The 24,875-nt window shown below is 41.5% G+C and overlaps 2 protein-coding genes across 4 annotated transcripts; one reads left to right on the top strand and one right to left on the bottom strand.

Annotated features, from left to right (window-relative positions):
- Positions 1–624: 624 nt before the first annotated feature.
- tfb1m (transcription factor B1, mitochondrial) lies at positions 625–24,875 on the bottom strand. Of its 2 annotated transcripts, XR_006926657.1 has the most exons (9): positions 24,726–24,875; positions 23,936–24,068; positions 23,514–23,665; positions 23,122–23,230; positions 22,412–22,563; positions 20,535–20,654; positions 3,331–3,458; positions 1,266–1,553; positions 625–1,076 (listed from the first exon to the last, which is right to left on the bottom strand). XR_006926657.1 is itself a non-coding variant. In XM_046855495.1 (8 exons), exons 2-8 carry the CDS (start codon positions 24,066–24,068, stop codon positions 1,325–1,327), a joined length of 1,023 nt encoding a protein of 340 aa, XP_046711451.1. In that variant the 5' UTR covers positions 24,726–24,875; the 3' UTR covers positions 625–1,324. The 2 variants fall into 2 exon arrangements, 1 of the variants encoding a protein (XP_046711451.1); XM_046855495.1 differs by having other exon boundaries at positions 625–1,553.
- On the top strand, positions 3,540–11,363 carry LOC124389914 (claudin-20). 2 transcript variants are annotated; one of them, XM_046855496.1, is made up of 2 exons: positions 3,540–4,307; positions 9,452–11,363. In XM_046855496.1, the coding sequence occupies exon 2, from the start codon at positions 9,549–9,551 to the stop codon at positions 10,275–10,277; it is 729 nt and encodes a 242-aa protein (XP_046711452.1). In that variant the 5' UTR covers positions 3,540–4,307; positions 9,452–9,548; the 3' UTR covers positions 10,278–11,363. The 2 variants fall into 2 exon arrangements, with proteins under 2 accessions (XP_046711452.1, XP_046711453.1); XM_046855497.1 differs by lacking the exon at positions 3,540–4,307 and adding an exon at positions 8,909–9,060.

The following is a 24,875-nucleotide window of genomic DNA, read 5'->3' as shown; positions in this document are numbered from 1 at the left end:
CAACAGACTCGTTCGTTGTCGTGTTACTGCGGTTGCTTTGGGCATTAACAGTAGGTTCGGGATGAAATACATGTATCTATATGTCATGTTCTACTTCTTCACGTGTAAACAGAAATTTAAGAACACGCTAAATTATTATGTACATGTATGTTTAATGGTGAAATTAATCCAACATGGCTACAGTTCCATACTTTACATTAAAACCTGCAATTCAGTCATGAGGACCGACTTCACCGTACAACAAGACGATGATCCGAAGCGTAAGTCTGAGTTCTGTACGTGTTATTTAGAGAGCTTTATCATGGAAACGACCCGCCCAGTCACCGCACCTGAATCCTACTGAACTGCTCTGAGATGAACAAGAAATCTCCACAAACGAGTGAAGAACCAAATGCTGAGAGTGTGAAGCTGTTCTGAATTTTTTCAATGAAAATTAAGCGCAACATCTGGACATTTATAAATTTGCTTGGAGTTTGTTGCATAGGAGAAAAAAGGACTGGGAGCATGACGCCTCCTGAATTTAACCTTCTGCTGCACTACAAACCTCTGCCGAGGGTCTGACCGTCCTAAAGCGAAGTATAAACGACGTATCGAGAGGAAATAAAGACGCAAAACAGCCTGGGAGCAGAAACAACGTGCAGATTTTATGGCAATGATGCAAACATGACATTACAGTTAGCAAATTACATTAATCAAACGATAAACATTTTATAGACCTCAAAGAAAAAAAGAGGCGAACGTTTCTCTGGTGATGGATTTTGAGGAAAGAATAACACACTCTGTTTTTGCATATGATTAACACACCATTTTTTTATATTTATATGCATTACGCTTCTCTAAACGGCGACATCCTTCTATTTACTCCATTCTATTTATTTATTTATTTATTTACACTGTGCAGTAACCGGAGAAGTCATGAAGCTTTCTCTCAAACGTCCTCACCAGAGAAACGTTTTCCTCTGAAAAGCCCGACGTCTCCGAGGCGCTTTGTAGAGTCGAAGCGATTACGGTTCTGCTGTCACTTTGCAAAATGACGGCAATTCAGAGCGGAAGTCTAAATTCTCTTCTGAGCAGCTCTGAGAAGGAGAAATGGTCTGAATAACTATAAAAAGAGCTCATGAAGGTTTTGTGCGATTGCACTGAGGATTACATTTTTCATTTCCAGCATTTCTAGATTTTTATATAATATGAACTCCAGTCTATTTAGTTTTCCAACACTGTTTTAACACTTCAGGTGTGTATAAAATAAAACGCCCCCCTCTTACCTCAGAGCCATTGTTTCTTCTACACTTCTGCAGGAATGGAAAGATGTAAACGACAGGAGTTATGTCTCTCTTTTGGTCTGTCTGTGGTTTTGGCGTTTCTGCCTCAGCTCTTGTCTGAAGTCGTAGCTGAACAGCGTGTGATTTTCTCTGCACAGCCTGCTGTAGGCGTCTGATAAAGCTCTGAACTGGCTGATGGAGATGTCGGCCGGACGGAGGGTCGGGTCCACGTCGGCGCTCCGCAGAAGCTCCTCGGTCATCCGGAGTCTCTGAGCCTCGGGAAACAACATCCTGTACGAAAGAAAACACACTAACGTTTATTCAATTCATCGTACAAGTTTGTTCCTTATAAATTAATACATTCAAGTTTATCCCTAATGATTGTACCAGTGGTGACTGTGGTGAAGAAAAACCTCCCTGAGATGGTATGAGGAAGAAACCTTGAGAGGAACCAGACTCAAAAGGGGAACCTCATCATCTCATCATCCATTACAGTTGTTGATATTAACTACAGTCCAAATCCAGCCTCAAAGTTCCGTGTTGTTCTGTAATCACGCGGATCTCCAGGATGTAAAAAAGGAATTGCTATTAATTGTAATTTCTATCAAACTCGTCACACGGCCTCCATTAATCACTCCATCACAACGATCTGTACATAAAATACATCAAACAATCTTTATTCCTTCTGCCAGAGTTTCGTTGTAGCAGGTTTGTGATGTGGGGTGCCAACATTTTTATCAGTGATCAAAGCTGTTGTACTGACACACACACACACACACACACACACACACACACACACACACACACACACACACACACACACAGCTGATTAATGAACAGAGTTCAGCTCGCTTGTGTTCAGGGCTGCGACTTTAACAAGAGAAACTTCTCTTTAGAACTTCTTGTTTTATTTATATATTTATTTTACAGCCGTGTGCTCAGACGTCTCACGCTGCCTTCTTTAAATCAGGACGAGCAGAACAGCTGTAAAAAGCATTTCCTGTTGATTTCTCCTCGTCTCAGGATTCAGCCATGTTTCATTTATTATTTTATCTTAAAAAAAAAAATTCCCATTTAGGGAAGAAATATATAGAGCACTAACTTCTGATCAGAAGGTCGTGAGTTTGAATCCATGTACCACCACTAAGATAGCACTGCTGGGGCCCCTGAGCAGGGCCCTTAACCCTCACCTGCTCATGGTGTCTACCAGATACCAAAAACGTACAAATCCTCAAAATGAAATTACTGATCTTTTTTTGGGTTATGCTTCTACTCGTTTGCTGAAACTCAACATTGATATCTGAGTAGATGTTAAAGGTGAACAGGGAGGAACTTCTCGTCTCCTCTGGTGGCTGACTGTTGTCAGGACACGATCACACACTCCAGTGCTCATGATGTTTCTCTCTCGCCGCTGTTATGATCTTTTAATGAGTTATCATCACACTCCTGGTTTCACCCAAATGAGGAGGGTTCCCACTTTAGAGTCTGGTTCCTCTCAAGGTTTCTTCCACTTACCATCTCAGGTAGTTTTTATTGCCACAGTTCCCCCAGACTTCATCATCAGGGGGAAATACCCATAATTCACTCTGATTTAATTTTTGGTTCTGTTTTTCTTACATTCTGTAAAGCTGCTTTTAGACAATTGTGGAAGGGGGAAAAAAAACGCTTGAGAAATAAACGAATTGAGAAGGACGGAGAAAAGGAACAGAAGAAGGAAGAAAAGGGAGAAAAGAAAGAGAAGGAAGGAAGGACATACAAATAAACAAACGTAGAGAAGGTAGGAAGGAGGAAGGAAGAACTAACGGACGATTATAGAGAAGGAAGGAGGAGGGAATGAAGTGAAGAAAAGAAGGACAGAAGACAAGGAACAAAGGGATAAATGAAGAGAAAGAATAGGAGGAGAAAGAATGAAAGGATGAGGGAAGTAAAGGAATTAATCAATAAAGGGAAGGAAGAAAAGAAAGAAGGAAGGAAGAGAATAAAGGCAGGAAAGAAAAAGAGAAGAAAGGGAAGGAGGGAGAGCGAGGGAGGAAAAGAAAGAAAGAAGAAAAGGGTACACAGCGCTTACTCGAGTCCTTTGTGGCAGTGCTTCCTGCGGAACTGAAAGACGTTCCTGACCACCTTCTCCACGAGCTTAAAGGGCTGCTGGATGTGTGGATGAACCAGAGGAGTAAAGTGTACCACCCCCACGTCCACCTACACACACACACACACACACACACACACACACACACACACACACACACACACACACACACACAATCACAATGGAGAACACAATCACAATGAAGCATGACTCCCACGTACACACAGGGAGGGAGAGGTGGAGGAAGGGATGGAGGGAGAGATGGAGGAAGGGAGTGAGGGAGGGAGGGTGATGGACAGATAGCTGGAGGAGAGGATGAGAGGTAGAACAGAAAAGCAGTGACGCAGCAGTTGCCACAGTAACACGTTTGAAGGGGCCATTAAAACAAAAGAACGCCTGCGAGAGAGTGAAAAACAGCCAGATCAAAAAATGTACAGAGAAGAAGCACTGCGCTGTTTTCGGATCCGGATAAACACCAACATGGACGTGGGAACGTTCACGAATGATCTGATGGTGGGATCAGTGAACGGAGGAACCTACATTAGGCTCATCTCTCTCTCTCTCTCTCTCTCTCTCTTCCCCAATCCTCTAGTCAGCACTAAGCTAATATGACAAACTGTTGAAGTAATCACAGCAGAGCAGGAAAAAGAGCGATGCTGCTCTCCTCCCCACATCTCCCTCCCTCACCGCCTCGTTTTTCCCCCTCTCCGAGGCACAGCTCTTCCTTTCATTGTGAGCAATAAAATGGTACTGCACACAAGCCAGAACGAGCGCTTGAGCGGAGGAGTGTAGGTTTCTGGATCTTCTCCTTCTCGGGTACCAGGAGTACCTTTCGGACGTGTTTATCGTTTCTTTCTGGTGGAGAGATTATAGGGACCCCCTCAGGACTCGGGGAGGAAAAAAAAAAACGGATACGGACATGATAACGTCAAGACGACAGTCGACTACATTTCAACCAGGTACGTCTGCAGAGTCGGCGTCTTTCAGGGAAGGCGGTCGGTTTTCATTTTTGTTTGATTTTGGAGGAAGGGACTGTGCGGGAAAAAAAAAAAACTTAATTAGCGTGCGGGAGAAAGAAAACAACACGTCGCTCGGCTCTGCGCCGGCTCGCTGTTAACTTTTGCATGCTGCAGTGATGCAGGGATTCCTCTGTCGGCTCTGCACTTCTGCTCACAACTTAAATCCGAGACGCAGAGAGAGTCGTCACGCAGCACCGACGTTTCTTTCTTTAATTGGAAAAATGACACAGAGAAAATCAATGATGATTTAAAATGCCTTTTTCTGCACTATTCCGAGTCTCATCTCCGATAAAAACACCCTCCTCTACTGATTACACCTTATATGATCTGTAGGCGATAGGTAGGTGTGTAGGTGTGTGTGTGTGTGTGTGTGTGTGTGTGAGAGAGAGTGTGAGAGAACACACGCTTGTGCATGTTCGGGGTGTTTATATAGCGACTGATACATGCACCTAATTATTGCAGTCTACACTTTGGAGAATGATTTATGATGCAGCATCGTCACGTCCTCGTCCGTGATCTTTAGACTTTAATCCGCTAACGTGAGCTCATGAAAAACCAGTGCCTCCGACATCGCTTTTGCTTCAGCCAGGGATTTGAATAAAAGGGAAAAACGAGCTCTAATTAAACCCCAACCATTTCAAACAAACTGATTACAAACTAAATTTATCTGAATCTCAGAAAAACTTTAAGATTTCAAAATTACTGTAGTTGTTTATAAGCAGCTTAGATAAGGATATAATAAATAGTGTTGTTACAATGTTATATAACAGAAGAAAAAAATCTGTAACGTGTGGATATTCTGATGCATTGAAATCTTTTATGTTTATGGAAAGAGTCTCACGTGTCAGAGCTTTTTAACAAGACTTTGTTTTATTCCTTAGATATAAAAAGGAAGGTGAGGAGACGACTATTTATAAGTGTTAATAATAATAATATAAGTGAGAATGCACGGTTATTTATTTTGCCAACAGAAAATACAAAAAAAAGATAACGTTTTATCCCTGTAAACTAAATGCTATGGAATGAGTTTTGGGAAGCAATTGAAAAAAAGTGTACAGACGTACACAACTGATTTAGCCCCGCCCACAAAGTCTCCATAAAAGGTAAAAATCTTAAAGAGCCAAAAAACCCCATGGTGACTACACAATGAAAGAGCGTCTCCTAAACACAAAGTGTGTTAAATTTTCCTGTAATGCAGCTCAGCCAATGCACCACTGATCCACACCAACTCTTTATTTTACAGCGTTATTACTTTAGTTCTAATTAAACCGACAGTCTTACGTGTCTTAAATCATAGATTTGTTTAAAAAAAAAAGAACTAATTCAATTATTTGGTCTCGTTATACACTTATTTACACCAAAATAACAGGGTTTTAATGATTTATTTCTGTGTAAACGTCTCTGCATACAAGGTACGAAGAATTAATTTTGTATCCACCATAAGACCTGAGGTCTGATTTATAGAACTTATTTAGCAGAACAATCGTTTTTTAGGAGCAGGGTTTCTGCAGGGTTCACAAAGTCAAATTTAAGACTTTTTAAGACAATTTAGAAATAAATTTGTGGCCTACATCACGGCATCAGAAACACTCACAGATACGCTGTTGGCAACTGGCCTTAACCTTGACATAAATTCGTTTTTTCAAGTAAAGTCAAGCTTCCACATAGATAAGATAAAAAAAAGGATGAAAAATAAATAAAATAAAAAAATCAGTTTTACGTTTGTGCTTAAATCCACGAGATATTTGCAGCAAAAACAAAGCTGATTGGCCGTTGCTCTCATTTATAGTCATAATACAGTGAATTCAGGACCTAGGACAGCGAATAAGACTTTTTAAGGGCCAAAACTGAGATCTTTTTTTTTTTTTTTAAACCTTCGTAAACCCTGAGAAGCGATTATCAGTAATTTAATGCAGCGGAGTCAATAGCTTTATTAGAATCTAGTAATACTTGTGACCTGATGCATTTCTAAACCATAATCCCACAGTCACATAGCTCACGTTAATAACATTCTCAGAGTCCCTTCACCCATTTTCACCTCCAGCAAGAAGGGAGTGTGAAGGGTAATTTGTCATTTTTTGTTATTGGGAGAGACCGAAGGACCGAAGCGGGTGGAAACCCCCTCAAGAGGGGGAAAAACATGGTTCCTGAACATCACAATTCAATACGCAGCTGGGGAAATACAGCGCGAGAAAACAGTCCTGCATAAATCACGATGGCGCTTCCCAAAGACACAAGGCGCAAGTACTTTAGTGGAGGGAGAGAGGAGGATGGAGGGATGTGCTGCAGTTCCTGCTGCTGTGCAGAAGAAAATAAATAAAGTGCTCCTGGAAAACCCCAGGCTTGGAGCAGGAGTGAAAGTGTTGCGTGATACCTGCAGATCTTTGCAGCCGAGACACAGGAAAGAGAAGGGTACAAAAAAACAAAACAAAAAAAGGAACGTTGTCTTCGAAACGGGAGAATAAATAAAATGTTCTTTCTGAATGTAGCGTGAGGGTGAGATCTGAGGTTCCAGGAACCTGATTGCGCAATAAAACGGGCGACAAACTGAAAAACGCATCCGTGTCGGAATTTCATTTGCATTTATATTAACAGGAGCGTCGTTGGGTGTGGACGCGGGAACGAGGTCGTTTTGGGCTCGGGTGACCTCGGGCCTCAAGGCTGCGCGCACGTTCCGCTAAATCGGTGAGACATGAAGCTATAGAGATTTGATGCGAACGATTTTGAAAATAAAGCAGTTAAATAAAATCTGAGAGAGAAAGCATCATGATGCCCGGTGAAAAGGTGATAAAAAACAGAGCGGGGTGCTTTTAATATCATGCCGTGCCTTCAAACTCCCAGGGTGCGTGTTAGCAGTTTTCTACATTCACAATTATTTATTTATTTAACATGATTTTTTCTCTCTCTCTCTCTCTCTCTCTCTCAGCATCAGACACTGTGGCAGGAGGGAGTCACTTGTACCGTCAATCGACACAAATCTATGCAAATAAACATGACTAATAGAACGTTTAATAATAATTACACCTGCGTGAAACTTATCAGGTTTCATTCGAGCCCATTTCACACGGAACGAACAAATATAACACACATCAACTCCATCTTTAGAACATCACCAGTCATTCTTTACACAAATCCTGCACTGATTTACCACCAGTATAATTTATACTAAGCGACAATATAACCGCAGTGGCTCTCGTTATAGGGCCGTTAAAATGGTTGTGAATCTCCGTATTGGGTGTTTTTGGTGTTAAAAACTAAATGTCAGCCGGAAAACGGACATCGTTTGTGCAGCCGATACCTGAGAATGTATTAAATGAAGGTCAGCAGAACAGAAAACATGAGTGTGAACTGTTGCTAGGGTTCGCTTTGGGTTTACTGTATGTATGATCCGGGATGAATCAACAGATCGAAACACACACACACACACTTTCAAAACAAACCCAAGTCAAGTAATGAAGTTAAAGCGAAGTGCATTACATAGGTCATGCGGTCTGTACAAAATGAGCCCAGAGTACACGTTATCGCTCTCTTTCTCTCAGTCCTCTTTGTCATTCATGAAGCAAGGTCGTAGAAGCTCCTCCATCTCCTCTCGTCTCCTCTGCAGATGGAAATGAAGGGGGTGTTAACGGAGTATGGAGTGTCGGTGCCTCTGTTGTGTTTGTGCCTCGAATTAAACCAAATTCACCTTGAATACAAAGGAAAAAAGAGGACGAGTCCTTAGATACACTGAGCATTTCAAACATCTGGCCAGATGAAAAGTCAAGGACGGATCGCTCAGATTGTATTCGTTTAGAACAATCGCGCATGATGGACGATTGTTTCAAAATCAAAACATTCCAAGCAATCCCATCATGCAACAAGCTTATGTTTGTCGGTCTAAGAAATAAATTATTGGTTAGCATTTTTTACTACATGTCGTCCTTTTGTATTAATTCTTCCTGAAATATGCACTAATTATGACTAAAATAAGTGACGTATAAATTATTTCTATGTTAACATATATTTTTGCAAATTAGCCTCAGTTTAAGTTATGCTAGCTACTGTCCTATGAATGGGTGCTTTATGTTCTAGCATAAAAACTAGATAAATTCTTTTATAAAATCTAACCCGTTAAAGCGAGTGTGTAATTTGGTAGACAAAAAAAATACCTTTAATATTTAAAGCCCTCTGTGTTATAATTAGGGAGCTATACTCAGGGTTGCCAGATTGATGTTCTTACACCTTATTAAGGTTTTTAAATTCGCTTACATTCTTTACAACTGTTAACAACAATTAATAATACAAAATTCATAATTAGTTTTGGTTTTTGTACAAATATATTGTATTGCTTTTCTGGCCAGAACCTTTTTCCCCCCTAAGGAGAAATTTGATAAACATGGCAACCGAAAGCTAACACTTACAATATGCGCCTGAGGTTTAAAAAAAAATAAATCTAGCTTTTAATCTTTGCTTGCGGTGGGCGTAATGCAGATCTGAGGAGGTGTGTGTGTGTGTGTGTGTGTGTGTGTGTGTGTGTGTGTGTGAGAGAAACGGAGAGAGAGAGAGAGACCGGGGATGTCCTCTCCAGAGGAGAAGATAGACTGTGTGTTTGCGTGTGTCTTTGCAGCGTGTGTGTACAGAGCGCGTCTTCGTTGCTTGTGTGTTGTGAGCATTTGCGTGTCTGCGCGTGTGCGCGACTCTGCACCAGCCGGAGGTGAGCATGTGTTTAAAGCTTCCTGCCGTTTTCCTGTAAACAGAATCGTTCAACTCCGCTCCGTCGTTTGTCTCTTAACGTTCATTATAAATCTGCACAGCACGAGCGAGCGGCAGCTGTTATGTAGTCAGACTGCACACTGAGGCGTTCAGTTACTTCACCTGATCACCCCGTGTGTATGCGTGAGACGCGCGGGTCACGTAGCGAGCTTTAATCTCAAAAAGCAAACCACGTTTCTTCTTCTTCATGAAACGAAGAGAGCCATCAAACCGATCAGGGTGTCTCTTTGAAGACAATGTTATTTATCCTTCTTTGTTCGTGATGGTAAAGGAAAGGAGGAGGAGGATGAAGATGATGAAGATGAACTCTTAGTTTTTATTTATTTCCTCAGGAAGGCGCTGGTGCTGAAGAGGCGCTGGTGCTGAAGAGGACAGGACGCCCAGACGAGCGCCTGTGTGAATGGTGTCCAGGCAGACACATTGGTCACGATGGCGTCCACGGGCACGCAAATCTTCGGCTTCGTGCTTGCCCTCCTGGGCATCCTGGGTGCCACAGTGGCCACACTTCTCCCCAACTGGAAGGTGAGCGCAGACGTGGGCTCGAGCATACTCACTGTGATCTCACAGATGCAGGGCCTATGGATGGACTGCACTTGGTACAGCACTGGCATGTTCAGCTGCACGCTGAAGTACTCCGTCCTGGCGCTGCCCGCGTACCTTCAGACGGCACGCACCACCATGGTGCTGTCCTGTGTCCTGGCCGCACTCGGGCTCTGCCTGGGTTCGCTCGGGCTCAAGTGCACCCACTGGGGAGGCGGCCGGAAAGCAAAACGTCACGCCGCGCTGGCAGCCGGGTTCTGTTTCGTAGCCTCGGGGTTCCTCTGCCTGGTGCCTGCGTCTTGGTACACCAACGAGGTCATCGCCAGCTTTCTGGATGCCAGCATACCCGAGAGCAACAAGTTCGAACCAGGCGGGGCGGTGTACGTCGCATTCGTCTCGTCTGGTTTCCTTCTCGCCGGCGGCTTCATCTTCTGCCTGTCGTGCTCGGGCAAACGCCACGGTCCTCAGGATCTCGTCCTGCTGCCTCCGGATAAACTGTTACTCCAGCAGCAGCAGCAACTCCTCCAGCAGCAGCACTTAGACCAGCTCCAGCACCAGTACTGCACTCTCTCACCTCTGGATAATAAGACAGGGTATAGCCTGCAGGACTATGTGTAAAGGAAATTGCGCCCCTTTCTCCTCCTCCTCCTCTTATTCTACAAGCACAAAATGGTGGAGGAATTTCCAAAGTTTGCGAACGGACCAGTTGTGATTAACTGCAGCGATGTCTAAACGAGCGGACAGTTAATAAAACAGCTGAGTAAATTAAATGTCTCCTGGGAAGTGGATTCGTTAGATAAAAAATAAAAATAAAAAAAAACACAACTAGGGATGCATCAATACCCTCTAGAAAAATCAACTTAGTATTTATAAACCAATCAGCAGTGTTCGGCAATGGTCTCTGTAGAAGTCGACGGAATCGTCAGTCTAAAATCGATATTGATAGTTTTTCCAGGTTGCGTTATACAGTACGAGAGCGGCCTCTAGAGGCGAATCATTGACACCATGTGCTGTGTCTCTTTTTTAATACATTTTGGATATAAATTATTTTAAGTACTACGTTTTATCATATTTCTTTCATTGACCACATTTTCATGATTCAGTACTTATTTTTTAAACAAAGTTCAGTACTATTTTATCAGTGTTTTTTTTTTTTATCCAGTATCCATTTGAAAAACTATCAGCTGATAAATCGGTTATCGGCAAATAAGATTTAACCTAACTATCGGTTAACCTAACTATCGGTATAATTTTGGCGCTGTTTATGCTTCCCTGATATAGAAAAATTCACACACTTTTACCGATAGACAGCTAGCGGGGTTTTGTGTGCAGTTAATGAGATACTATATGTAGCGTGTTTTGTTCGCATTTCTGCACCAAACAATAATTTTGCATGCATGTACTATATATTGTTATTCAAAGAGCATTATCTGTAGAAACTTTTGCTCGGATGAGTTTTGATGTTTACAATTATTATGGACTTGTATTGAAAATCCTCCTATTGCTTGTTCTTCACAGTTTCTTAACTGACCATTACCGCGTCTAGATCGTTGCTCGGTCGTTACACAGAGCACTTTGGAACCTTCATGTGGTGTAACGTGCAATCGGAGGGATATTTTGTTACAGACTCGAGTATGCACGTGATACGGGACCAATACAAACGGAAGTATCGATGCATCCCTAGACGTGACACCCCCCCTCCCCAAAGATAAGAAATGAAAAGCAATCAGTTAGCTGCTAAAGATGTTTTTGTAACCTCTGCTCTAAAGTAAGACGGCAATACGTCTCCTAAAGGCAATAGTACCGGTAGGAAAGACCTTGTTTTTGTTTTCTCTTTGTACTCTCTCTCTCTCTCTCTCTCTCTCTTGGGTCCTGTCCGTTTTGAGTAATAGCAGAACTAATGAAATCTCTTGTCTTATTTTGTTAGCTGATAGAATGATTGATATGATCGTTGCCTAAGCATGCAGTTCGGATCGGAGCCTGTGCATAATGCAGCGGAATGCCTGGTAGAGACTTGACTCATAGCCACATTGCCTGTGCCTAAACGAAGAGAAGAAACTAGAAGTAGAACATTATAGCGAGCTGTTTTTTTTGTTGTTTTTTTTTTTTTTTTTAGGAGAAACGTGATTAGAGTGTGAATGGAGCTGCCGGGTCTGGAATGATACCTCACACAAAACAGAACATAATGTCTGTGTGTGGGGTGGGTTTTTTTTGGGTTAAGCTTGCTCAGTGCATGCTGCTTTCTGCTTTATCTCTCTCTCTCACACACACATCCGGAGTTTGCTGCATGTGTGCTTTTTTTTTTTTACCCACGTCAATACTCACTGCTATGGAAACCGAATCCTGAACCCAAATATGTGTGTGTGTGTCTGGAGGTCTGTGTGAGTCAGTAAGCTAGAGAAGAAAGTGTGTGGCTATTTAGTAGTCAACTTCGTTTCATTGGGCGATCCAAAGACACCGCCGGAACCCGAACCCTGGACATTACAGGCCACTCTGGACCTCCACAACATTACATGATCACCAGGTGGACTTTTCATGGCAGTGACGCCGCGATTGACGCTGGCACTGACGCGTGTTCTCCCCTTCGTGATTTGGGCCGGTTCCCATCAGCAGTGCATCTGCCGTCAGATTAGCACCAGCAGGAGATCGCTCTTCATCTCAAGCTCCACTGATTTCACAGTGCCATACTCATCCTCCCGCACAGCCCTCGTTCTCTACGTGCCGTATGCAAAGGTGTGAGCTTCGAGAAAAGGTACCAAATCCTACATAAAAGTTCGAAGCGTAACTATTGGCACCATTTTATTTATGGGCACTGATGACACCAGACATACTGTTGTTTTCATTCATTTCCTGATGCGCTGAAGCACTCCAAGAGTGTAAGGGTGTGACTGCTTTCTTCTTCATGGACCTGCCTTCTTGCTCTGCTGAGACAAGGATTTTATTCCATGATGCTCTGAGCTGGCAAAACGAGCCCTGGCACTGATGGATGGCACGGCGCATTCTTCCTCTCAAAGCAGATTCCCACAGGCGAGCAGATGGCTCTGCCCAGCTTCTCCCTCTCGCAGGCATCCGTGGGCGTGCTGAGTGGGCACGGAGATGCTCTCCTGGGGCAGATTACTCCGCCCTTCATGCCCACGGTGCCAGTGCTCACGCCATAATGACTAGCATTACTCGATGCAATAATTTTCCTCCTCATGCCCCGTACACTGCCATAGATTGAGCTGTGAATGTGCCAAATCCACACTATTTATAACACGATCCCACTGTAATTTAACTGATCCTCTTCATTGTCAGGTGCAAACATGGGCGTTTATATAACTCTATTACAACCAATCATCATAAGCCATTTTTATTCAGCACTTCACAATAGATTTTTTTTTTATATATATATTTCTCATGCTTTGGGATTCCTTTCTGCAAAGTTCTGTGATGCAGTATATATATATATATATCTCTATCTTCTGGCCAGTTTGGCAGCTTGATTGATGATGTTTTTTTTGTTGAAGAGAATATACATATATGCAGTCCCCAGTTTTAACACCCAGGCATGTTTATAGAGAATCTTCTTTATAAGAAGACGACGCATTTTTTTACACCTTGACTCGTGTAATCCCGCATTTACTGCAGATGTTTTGGTGGAAATATTGCTGAATAAAAAGCAGATTAAATGTAAGTAGCGTGTTTCAGACGTGAGTCGGGTTTAAAAACCGTGTTCACGAGTGAGCTTCACGTAGGAGGCCGGGGCTCTGTTCGGCGGCGGACTGAAGGGATCTCGGGGGAAATGGACGCAGCTTATTTTTGTGAATGCTTCAGCACTTCCTGATTTTTTTGCAGAGAAATGAGCTTCACGTGTGTCTCTGCTGTTTTAGTCTGCTTGTGCAAGTAGTTCTATTTTTTATTAATAAAACTATTTTGTGGACGCAATTTCGGTCTGGAAAACGCCATTTTCTTCAACTGTCTCTGTTTCTTGTTGACATTTTTATTTCCAATTCTTTTATATATAAAAAAGAACATCATGCAGGTTTTATCATTTATCAAGGATTTTCTCCATGTCCCACTTCATTAAAGGACCAGTGTGTCGTTTTTGGCGCCCCCTACCAGCCTGCAAATAAACTGCAATTCCATGCTCCCAGTTCAAACCAGCGTGATCTATTAGTCTCCTAACTCTCGTCTAACTGATTGAGCAGGACCTAGGGATCCATTCTGGCATTTCTGGGCCAGAAAAGTGCTTGTAGATATTATGAGCTATTTGCAGAACTCTGTCGAGTTGATGAAGAGGTTGTTTGTTTAGAGAATCGGAAAATTTTATCCGCTTGTGCGACTTGACTCGTCTTTGAGAAAACGCCCAAAATCATACACGCTGTAAATGTAATTTTATCACGACACTGGCAATAACACATGATTCTGTTCAGCATGTCCTCAATCTCTATGTGACTCGTTTCTCACCGCCGTATTTCCGTTTCTCTTCGCTGTGACTTGGTCACTTGGTGATTAAACATTTCGAACGCTCCGAACATTAAAAACCGCCCTCAGGGTTTTTCATTTCATAAATCCAGAGTTTTTCAGACTTTCTGTAAGGTTTTTAAGACCATATTAAAATAATGACTCCAAACTTCAACATGCATGTTACAATTTCTGATGTATTCTGTTCTATTACCAAATAATTGCAGAAAGTTTGTAGCTACTGTGGCTCATAGAAATTAAAACCAAACCATGTTCAAAGTACATAATTAAAACTGAAATTCTAAAACATTTAATTAATTTCAATTCATTTTTAATCTGTAAACATTCAATCCTACAGCAACTGAAAAAGTCTATTAACTACTGACCCCACTGACTCTGAATCTACGTAATGACAGCTGATTTTGGGTTCCTCATCGTTACGCATGAAATCCCTGATGAGCTGGTGTGTGTATGTGTGTGAGAGAGAGAGAGAGAGAGAGAGAGAGAGAGAGAGAGAGAAAGAGAAAGAGAAAGAGAGAGAGTGGGCGTGATGACTGTCAGTGGGCTGTAAAGCTGCAGGTTAGTTGTCCAGGTTGCAGCACATTGCACCCCAGAGTGTGTTGATGTTGCCGGATTTGGCTCGCCGTGAGCCACGTCACACAGCCTGAGCCGTCCTGTACTCGCTCTCACAGAGCTGCCACGTCTCATCATCCACTTTCAGCCTAACGCACCCGACGGCGAGCTGGCAAACCCGGCAACCGGCGTTATAAATGGCTCGTTCCTGCGAGGGCGGTGGGTTTGCGTACCATCGCGTTGTACCTCGGCTGGTCGACTCTTCAGCTTAATTGCGCTTTAAATCAATATTGACACGGAGGCTTTTTCATGTTTCCTCTTTTCAGAACAAACATCCATCCGACCGCGATTATTTCAGGAAATAAACTGTTATGAAACCTCGTGAGGGAAAATCGAGGATGAAGAAGGAGTCCTGTGTGTTTAACCTACATTTGCTTACTGGGTCTCTGTTCTACGCCGGAGCAGTGACGGATTGCGGATCACGAGTCAAACCCTCGGGTGCTTTTAACACCCACACTGACGACTTCTTCCCTGTTAAACTTCTCACGATCGATTTATCAGTGCTGCGAGATCATCAGACATCATCACAAAGGTCTAAAGGTTTTGAGGAGTTTACAAAGAAACCTTGAGAAGAACCGCCCCTGCTGGAAAAGAACCCGTGATAGAAACCATTAGAGAATATCAGTACAACCAATCATTAAAACTAATACCATATGGTTTCCATCATGTCGTGTGTCGATCATTAAATCACCATCAAAGAAACCAGTGTAAAAAACAAGTGAAGGCACAAAGATGTCTTAATGGTTTCTACTGGTGTTAGAGCTGTGATCTAGAGCAGTTTTATTGGTCCTTAATGCTATTACGTAACATTCCACCAACAGAATTTCCAACACAGATTTACACGGACCATTACAGCTTCCATTAAAACCATTACAAATTTAAGGTTGGTTTCTCCTGCAGGCGAGTCCATTTAAAGGCTCAAATTTCCCCAGCGGCTATTTTACGGTCATCTCATTGGACTGAAATGGCGCACAGCATATGTTAAACAGAAGCTTATTTCCTCCCAGGTTGCTAGGCTACGCCACATTTACATTCCTCCATACCTACCAAAGGGTTAGTTGGGAATCTGAGAAACCCTAAGAGCTATTTTTTACCTGGTTTACCGAACGCCATGTCAATTTATATTTCTCAAACTTTATATTTCAACCTTTATGGTCCTTCACATTCTAAAGTGGATTACTCTCTTAAAGCATCATGTCCTTAGGTGATTTATTTCTCTGAAGCATAAACCAGCTATGTTATAAACTAGCTTAATAAAAAAAAAAAATACTAAATAGACAATTAGATAATTAATGATAATAAAAATAACATTGTGCTCTCTGTGAAGCACGCTGTCTCACATGTAAAAAACAAACAGCATGTGGCGTCAGTGATTGGCCTCTAGAGGCTGCTCTCGTAATCACAGCGGACAGCGACCCGGAAAAACTCTCTGTATGTATGTTTGCCCATAGCTGATAGTCGACCTCTAACGCCTCTGCACCCCTAAAAACATAAGAAGCTTCTAATGTTTATACGTTGTCGCTTTGAATGGATTAAGCTCCAAAAAGCTCCAGTTTCTCAGGCCGGTAGATACTAATGAGCACATATGAAGATCAGGATTAACATGGATGTAATCTGAATCAAATTCTACTCCGGTTGGAAAGACGAAATGATCCTGACGTGCACGGAAATACCACTGCATGTTCACCTAAAAAGAAGAATCATCGAAATGACTCATGAACCCGAGCAACAATCAGTTCCAGACCTCACATCTGCATCAGTGCTAACAAAAAGCAGCGACGCAGGATATGATATGTGAGGGTATGACCGTGTATCTCTCTCTATCTCACACACGGTGACCTCTCCCTGATGCCTCAGCAGCTCTAACCCCAGGGCACATCTCTGAAGACTGATGATCCTGCCCTCGCCTGGTGGGCTGTAAACTGCTGAGACAGGCACGACGAGCCCGAGAGAGAATCCTATCTGACAATTCACAGCTTGTAATATTCCACACAGAGCACTGCCTCACTGCTTCACTGCTGCAGGGCTTTATATTTATGCTCGTGCATGAAAACCTCACATCAAAAAAAAAAAAAAAAAAAAAGTAGTATCCGGGGAATATCTACAGTCTGTTCGCTCGACTGAGCGTTGTTTATCAGGGAAACAAAAATGACCCAAGAGGGCGAGGGCTGATTATGCACGGGATGTAACTATTCTCCAGAAGGTGTGGAATAAAATTTAACGCTTCTGTATTTCAGGGTTAAAGCCTCTGTAACAATGGTGCACAAGGTGGGAGGTGTTGGACAGCACATCCCAGTGCACATGTTCAGCCTTTTCAACCACAATGCACCATTTTCTGCATCTTTCTAGCGAACGCATAGCACATTGAGGGTCCTGCTATACTGTGCAGTGGACAAAGGGGATGAAATAAAGCTCAAGTCATTTCCCCATCAAGCTGCTACTTAGGGGTGAAGCAGCGAGATTCAATAAATCTCAATTACGCAATAAATTCCGGACATCGTTACAGGAGCTGACGGCGTCATGCGGCAAACACCCAGGCCACGCCGTAAATGATTGAATATTCATCTGATAACGTCCGAGTTAGGAGGATTTACGTCTGGGCGTGACCTTGACTGCCCGAAAGCGTCAAGGATCGGATTACCGATTCATAGAAAATAATACGTTTACGTTCTTCCGTTCTATAATCGAAAGCACATTCTCGTCTGGAGCGTATAGAAACCTGGCCGTGATCCAGCCTCCTGCACTCCTCAAATGTTTAAGTGACCAATTTCCAAAAGTGCTTCATTTTAAAAACAGGTGTATTTTTAGATTTAACCTTGAGACTTGATGAATTAAAGGAAAGCTGCCAGGGGCTTTTGTATACCCCTGATACCTCAGTCGACCCCATTTGGAAATCAGATCTGGCCTCGTTTATCATAATGAGAGCGCTGATCCTCGACGTGGCCACTGTTCTGTTCATACACATGCAAATTAAAGACATTTAGTATTAGTCAATAAGACGATTTCATTATTATTTGATAATCCATCGCATCGCCTGTAAAGCACGTGGCGCTGAAGAAGCTGGGCAGTCTGCAGAACGGGGCAATATATCGATATAACATTGATATTGCGATAAACGATTCTGTGATATAATTTTATCTTAGATATCACTGGAACAGTAAACTATTTCTTTTGTTTGTTTGTTAAATCTTTATTAGTCAATGGCACTGTATAGATTTTGTTAATTTGATGTCATTTAAAACATTTTTACATCAGTGTTTTGTTTTTAGTTTATTTTACCACTGCTTCATGAACAGTTTATTAGCTAAACTTTATTTAGGCCCTTTATATTCACATTATCATTCTTCCTTTGCCAGTTTCTATAGATCACAATAGATCTAATTGCTTTCTATATTTTAAACTTCTTAAAGCATTTTTCTGGCCCTGAAAACAGCTCCGCCCACAAACAGAGGTGTCAAATCATACTCAAGGTAATGTGAGACAGTATCAAACAGGCATTGATCAAATATTTGCAGATTGATTGGAGAAAAACACTCATCTACAAGTACTTTCAGTTCTTTTTACATTTTACAAGAAATATTCCTTTTATTAGTGGTGAATTGTTAAATATTGCTTAAATTATGCCTTAGAAACAATTCAATCATAATTTTGCCTGAGATGAAAAAAATTAATAAATAAAAACATTCGAATGCAAGAATTTCAGATTTTCTGTAAAAAAAAAAAAAACAATGCCTCATTCGAGCAGCTGTGATCTGTGTATGGACTGAATTTCAGAGCCAGAAAAATGCATACAGCAGCTTTAAATAAAATAGAAAAATTAACCATATTGGTTTTATGGCAATAATGCAAATGGATCTGATTATTTTTATTGATTATGAGTGAAATTTTTACAACAGTGTGATGTCCTTACTATTGCAATTTTAACGCGAGTGTTGCTAATCTGAAGGTCATTAAGGAAGTGTGTGTGTGTGTGTGTGTGTGTGTGTGTGTGTGTGTGTGTGTGTGTGTGGGGCCGGAAGCAGAGCCGACGGAGGCATTCATCAGGCCAGGCATGTGTTCAGGGCTCTCCACGCCTCGCTCTGCTGCCTGATCAATCGCCATCATTCATCCATCTCTGGCCACTTTCTCTTTTGTGTGTGTGTGTGTGTGTGTGTGTGTGTGTGTGTGTGTGTGTGTGTAACAGAAACATTGTGACTCCCGCAGAATGGCAAAAAATTATTAATAAATAAATCTAATATTTTTAAATAATGAATATAATACAAAAAAATAAATAGAACTGATAATTATATATGTTTTATCTTGTATTTTTTATTATTTCACATTTTTTGGTATGATGATTATTTTGTCTTCTAGAATCTATTTTATAATTTAGTTCATTTTATTATAATTTCATTTTATTAAAATTCAATTTCATATTTAATTTGTAATATTTATTATTTCATTATAATATACTGATTTTCTCAATTTTATTAGTTTTTTTTTAATTGTTGAATTCATTGTTTAACTTTTTAAAGCTGTCACTGCTTTAGTTCCATCTAACGAGCAGCTGCTGCGTACAGAGTGTGTGTGTGGGTTAATGTTAAATAAATGTCAGGTAGGAGGAGGGACACAGATCCATGTTGGTAAAGGTTGAGTGTGCAGTGGGTCTGTGGTCTCTCTTCTCTCCCTCTCTCTCTCTCTCTCTCACACACACACACACACACACACACACACACACACACACACACACACACACACACAGAGAGCTCAGCCAATCAGCACGTATGGCAGCCTTCAAGGACAGGCGAAGTCACATAACATGACAGAAGCAGGAGCCTCAAAGCCGTGATGTTTCGATGGTCAGACATAAATCGAGGTGCGTTACAAACCCGTCTAGCAGCACGTCACTATCACTTCATACCTCCGATTATCAATAACCCTGCTCTGGTCTGCTCTCACTCCCTCACATCACGCCTCTTTCCTGATTATTCCGTGTATTAACACACCCAGGCTCACGCGTCTTTATTGTCTTCATGCAGTACAGAAGCTTTAATCCGGTCAGAACGCACGGTGTGTAAATAAAACCCACACGCAGAGGAAAAGCAGAACACTTCACAAATCCCATCAGGGCTCCACAGCCACCGTGACCTTCTCCTGCTCATTTCCACCCTCAACAATACGCCGGAAACAATCGTACCACCGCGACATGCTGCTGTTCATCGACAACGCAGGAACAATGCAACTGAAAAGGTAGCGACGAGCTCAAAGAAACTTACGTGGTTATTAAAAACGCTCGATTAGAGGTCATAGAGGTCACAATCGTGAAAAGTCATGTTTATAAGCAGGGCGCTGCAGGGAAATTTGGGTGGTACTGTGGTGTCTGGAACCGGAGCAGTGGAGTGGTTCCCAGGAGAAAACACACTGTTTTTGTAAATCTAAGCTTGTCTCTTGTCACGAAGCTGAGGTCAGAGTACAGGGTCAGGACCATGGTATAGAGATAAGGAGAAGATAGGGGTAAGTCCTCAACAGTGAGGGTCCGAACCCCTACCCGTACAATGCATCATAATTGAAATGCAATTACAGTTACACCCAAATCGCTCAAATAAAACTCCTAAAGCATGATGATGTAGGAACGTAAAAACCTCCATGTTTACTCTCTTCCCTTCTTAAATATTTACGCTCAACAGGGAAACAAACTGCTGCGTTTACAGAACATCATGTGACCCTGCAGGAAAGCGAGTCTGTATCTGTACTGTAAACTCAGTGAAAGCCCAGACGTGTTGGTGAAAGACGAGTGTGAGGAGAGATGTGCAGACTCACGTCGGGTTTGGGAAGGAACGCTCGGCCCGGGATGGTGAAGCAGTGGTTCACAGTGCTCAGGTACTGCGCCATGACAGACAGGCGACTGCGTTGTCTGCTTCCAGTGCTTGCTGTTAATCTCTAGAACAGAACCAGCAAACTAACGTCATCAGGTTGTACAATCACGAATACCTACACTTAACATCTGGCTTAACATCTCATCATAAACTGCTGAGTTCTGGATGTTCAAAAGGTGCTCACTGTCTAATCCAGCTGCAAAAACACAGGTGTATATTAATGCACATAAGACCTTTTTTTCTATAGTAAAAGCTTGAGGACGACTGATTGTGTCAACCTCAATTAATTCAATAATAAATAAATAAATAATATAATATAATTAAATAATTACATAAGTAACAGGAGTAACAAAGAAGTCTCCAGTGTCAGATGGTAGAACAGAAAGTTTTCTGAGGAAAAGCTACGTATTTTTCATCTTATTAACCTCAATATTTGAAAAAGAAAATGAAATCCATGCCGATAGTTTTTCCGGGTTGCATTCGTAGCTGGAGTGGCTCTGCTGTCATTGCGAGAGTGGCCCCTAGTGGCGAATCACTAATGCCACATGCTGTTTGTTTTTACACGAGAGACTGGACGGAGGGCGCTATAAATGTTTATTTATAATTTAGTTTATATATAATTCTATTTATTCATGAATATATTAATATTAATTTCATTTACCACATTTTCATTATTCAGAACTTTTTTTTTTGCAAGAAAAGTTGTAATGTAGTGGGTTTTTTTATCCAATATCCATTTTAAAAACTTTGATTAATTGGTTATCTGCAAGTACGATCCAACCTAGTTATCGGTAAAATCGTTCGACCTCTAATGTGTACCGTCTGTAACACTCTTTATAAGTGGTGTGAGTGAGAAAACGAAGCGCTTCCGTATGCCTGCTGACGAACAAGATAAAATTAGTCAATTAATTTGAGCAGTCCCATGTAATTAGCGTTAATTAGCTCATCCGATATACATGACTTATCAGAACAAGAGTGAAAATCCCTACAGCTATAAAACTCACGAGACATTCGCTGCCGATCCTCGCCTTCTGTACAGCTTCAGTGAAAAGTGAAGGGGAAAAAAAAAAAGTTTGCACACCCTCGAGGACAAAATTTACCCTCCATTATCACAATTATTAACATTAATAAAATGTAAAAAAAAAAAAAAAAAAATCTCATTAGCCTCCCTCCCATAATACTGATCAAAATCTCATTTCAGATATTTGAGATTATTTGTGCATTTTTTTTCCCCCACAATTCTACGTTTATTTCACGGCACGAGCAAAACTTTAAACCACCAAATTAATTCATTAATTTTTGCAAAATAAAAATAACAAATATAACAAAAGAAAAACAGAGATTTACATTTATGCCATTCGGTAGACATCCACAGTGATTTATATTGATCTCATTCATACAACTGAGCAGCTATGTGGTTAAGGGCCTTCCTCAGGGGCCCAGGACCACTTAACACACCAGCTTGGTGTGGCTGGGATTTGAACTTCTGACCTTCAGGTCCAAAGTCCAATGCCTTAACCAGGGAACACACTGTGTATAAAGCGGTGCTGTGATAAGATGCTGATTTGCCCTCACATCCTCAAATTAATGATTTCCCTGTAACGGAATGCCCCTGGAGTTGTTTTTTGTCTCTTATACGACGACACATGGAAGCGCAAACTCCTCTGCTCTGAAGATGTCAAAAAACTAAGTTAGAGTTTCCTGTGTGACACTGGAGACTCCTCCCATGAACATTCCTCAAACAGACAACATGCTACAGAAATTAGAACATGTGCATGAATGTACACCTGCACCACAGTCAGATGCTGCTCATGTTCTCACCTCTGCCACCTCTTTCTGGAAGGTCAGCGTGAGTCTGGTGCGTCCGTACACGAACGCTCCGCTCCTGCTGGCCATCTCCTCCAACCATTTGATGATGAGTGGAGTGGAGACACTGAAAGGGAGATTCCCGATGATGTGAAGATCTGGAGGCTCTAACACACACACACACACACACACACACACACACACACACACACACACACACACACACACACCCCATCATTAACACAGCAGCAATTTCACTCATTAGGGATCAATATTTGTATTCATATATAATTCATTTTCTTAATTGATTTATTTCTGTAAAGTTGCTTTGTGATTATTGTATCTCAGTATTTACACTCAATTTTACACTGAAAGTGATCATTTACTTTACGCTCTTGTTTACAGAAAAAAAGAAAGAGCTCTGGTTCTCCTGAGGCCGTGAATTTAACATTTTTCATTGAAAATATAATGAAAAAAGATTTGGTTTTTTGCAAACTTGCACACGTTCGTGTTTTTAATAAATGAATGTTAATTTTATTCTTTTGCTACATTTTCAAATTATTATAATCATATCACATGCTACATATTGTTGGGTTTGTGTGTGAAGTGTGAATGAGATTTGACTTAAAGAAGCCCCCAGATGCTTTTGTACCACCGGAGACGGTGTGTGTTATGAGACTACACGTGCACGTCTGTGATCTTGGCGTAAATCAAACCAGTCTTACCATCGTCCCATGTCTTAGTGAGGTGTGCAGGGAAAGCAGAGCTCATCCTGTACGCAAGAACGTCACCGTGGACGATTCGGACTCGTCCTGGAGCCGCCTCAGATAACAGCTGCTCCAACACACAAGCGGGAAAAACCATCAGACAAAAGCTGCACAACGGATCAGACTTTATTCTGAAGTTACAGTGAAGCGAACAAAAACATTCACAACTTTTAATATCAGATTTTACTGTCGCACTGATTCACCGTCTTGACTTGATTTACTTTAGTATACACTCTGATTTATATATTTCTATGAAACTATTATTATACTATTTATTATTATTGTGTGTTATTCATTTTAAAACTACGTTCATTTCTGGTTCTCCATCGTGTGAAGTCCAACACACAGACCTGTAATCCAGGTATAAAGCGCGAGTCCTTCTCCACAACCAGGAGATCAGCTGCACCGGCATTCAGGATGGATCTGGTGAGTCCTCCAGGCCCGGGTCCAACCTCACACACACACGCGTTCCTCAGGTTTCCCGCCTGCCTGACTATTTTATCTACAGCACCGCAACATCAACAGGATCCAAGTCACAATCAGATAGAAAATCACGTCCTCTTACACACTTAGAGAAGGATTTCAATTTTATCCGTTTCTAGTTAGACTTAATAATCTTGAGCTAATTCCTGATCTCACTTATGTTACAGCAGCTGTACGTCTCTACTAAAGTTAATAAAATCTCTTGACCAATCAGAAAAACACCAGTGCTATAACCTCCACATTAACACACCCGTAGAAGATTTAGGGACAAGTACAGGTACTTCCTCACCTGTGAGTCTCAAGTCCAAGAGGAAGTTCTGTGACAGCTGCTTCTGAGCTCTCAGGTTATACAGTTTGATTATTTCGCTGATGGTTGGAAGAGGAGGCAGACGTAAAGTCGCTATTTTCCTGGACGCTGCCATCTACATAGAAACACAGAACATCTTAAATTCCCAAACCTCAGGAACTAAAGCTTGAATCTAATTGACTTGTTTACTTTCATTCAGTTCAATATCATGAATATCATAAAGTGGAATCTGTACATCCAATTTCCAACTATAGACATCAGGCCATTTACTAAGAGTTCTTAAAAAAAATTAAAGCTTACAGATTTATTTGCATATTTTTGGCTGCCATTATAGCTGTTTACATTTTAATGTCATAATAATTCCTTGTGGTTTCTTTAATTGCTGGAGTTCATTAATCAGCCTTCAGTGTTATAGTGAACATTGGCCTCAAACTCGGTCAACAGCGACACCTAGTGGTGAAAGCAGCGCACAGTAGTCGGCAAAATATAAAAAATACCGGTATTCGATTTTTATTAACATATTTTCATGCTTTATACGACCTTATAAAGTCCCATTAATAATACGAAAGCTAATAGGTATACACTCGGTTACCCGAAATACGACTACATCATGTTTAATCTCATAACTAAACATCATTCACGGCATAGAAACAAAAACTCGCTAAGCTACCATGCTAACTGCTAATAGCTGAATAATAATCCGTGTTTTAGTGCCATAGAAAATCACACACACGTAAATAAAAGAAATAAAAAGCTAAAAAGTGCACTTGACCTCTTCAAAACACGTTGCCCTCCACCTGAGACACGCTGTGCTCTAAACCTCCGGTTAAACTTCCGGGATGGACAACGGAACTATTATTTCCACCAATGACATCCCGCGGATTTTGGAGTTGGCCAATCAGAGCGCATGTGAGGCGGGACT

This window comes from Silurus meridionalis, chromosome 8 (assembly GCF_014805685.1).
Source record: "Silurus meridionalis isolate SWU-2019-XX chromosome 8, ASM1480568v1, whole genome shotgun sequence".
In the NCBI taxonomy this organism is placed as follows: Eukaryota; Metazoa; Chordata; class Actinopteri; order Siluriformes; family Siluridae; genus Silurus; species Silurus meridionalis.
This window is presented reverse-complemented; position numbering and strand designations above follow the sequence as displayed.

Bases quoted from the DNA above. Each gene is read 5' to 3' on its own strand.
- LOC124389914 (XM_046855496.1), top strand. From the start codon at position 9,549: ATGGCGTCCACGGGCACGCAAATCTTCGGCTTCGTGCTTGCCCTCCTG.
- tfb1m (XM_046855495.1), bottom strand. From the start codon at position 24,068: ATGGCAGCGTCCAGGAAAATAGCGACTTTACGTCTGCCTCCTCTTCCA. The intron at 3,459-20,534 runs GTGAGTCTGCAC...GTGTGTGTGTAG, and splicing joins CGTTCCTTCCCAAACCCGAC to GTGGACGTGGGGGTGGTACA. The intron at 1,554-3,330 runs GTAAGCGCTGTG...TCTTTCGTACAG, and splicing joins CACTGCCACAAAGGACTCGA to GATGTTGTTTCCCGAGGCTC.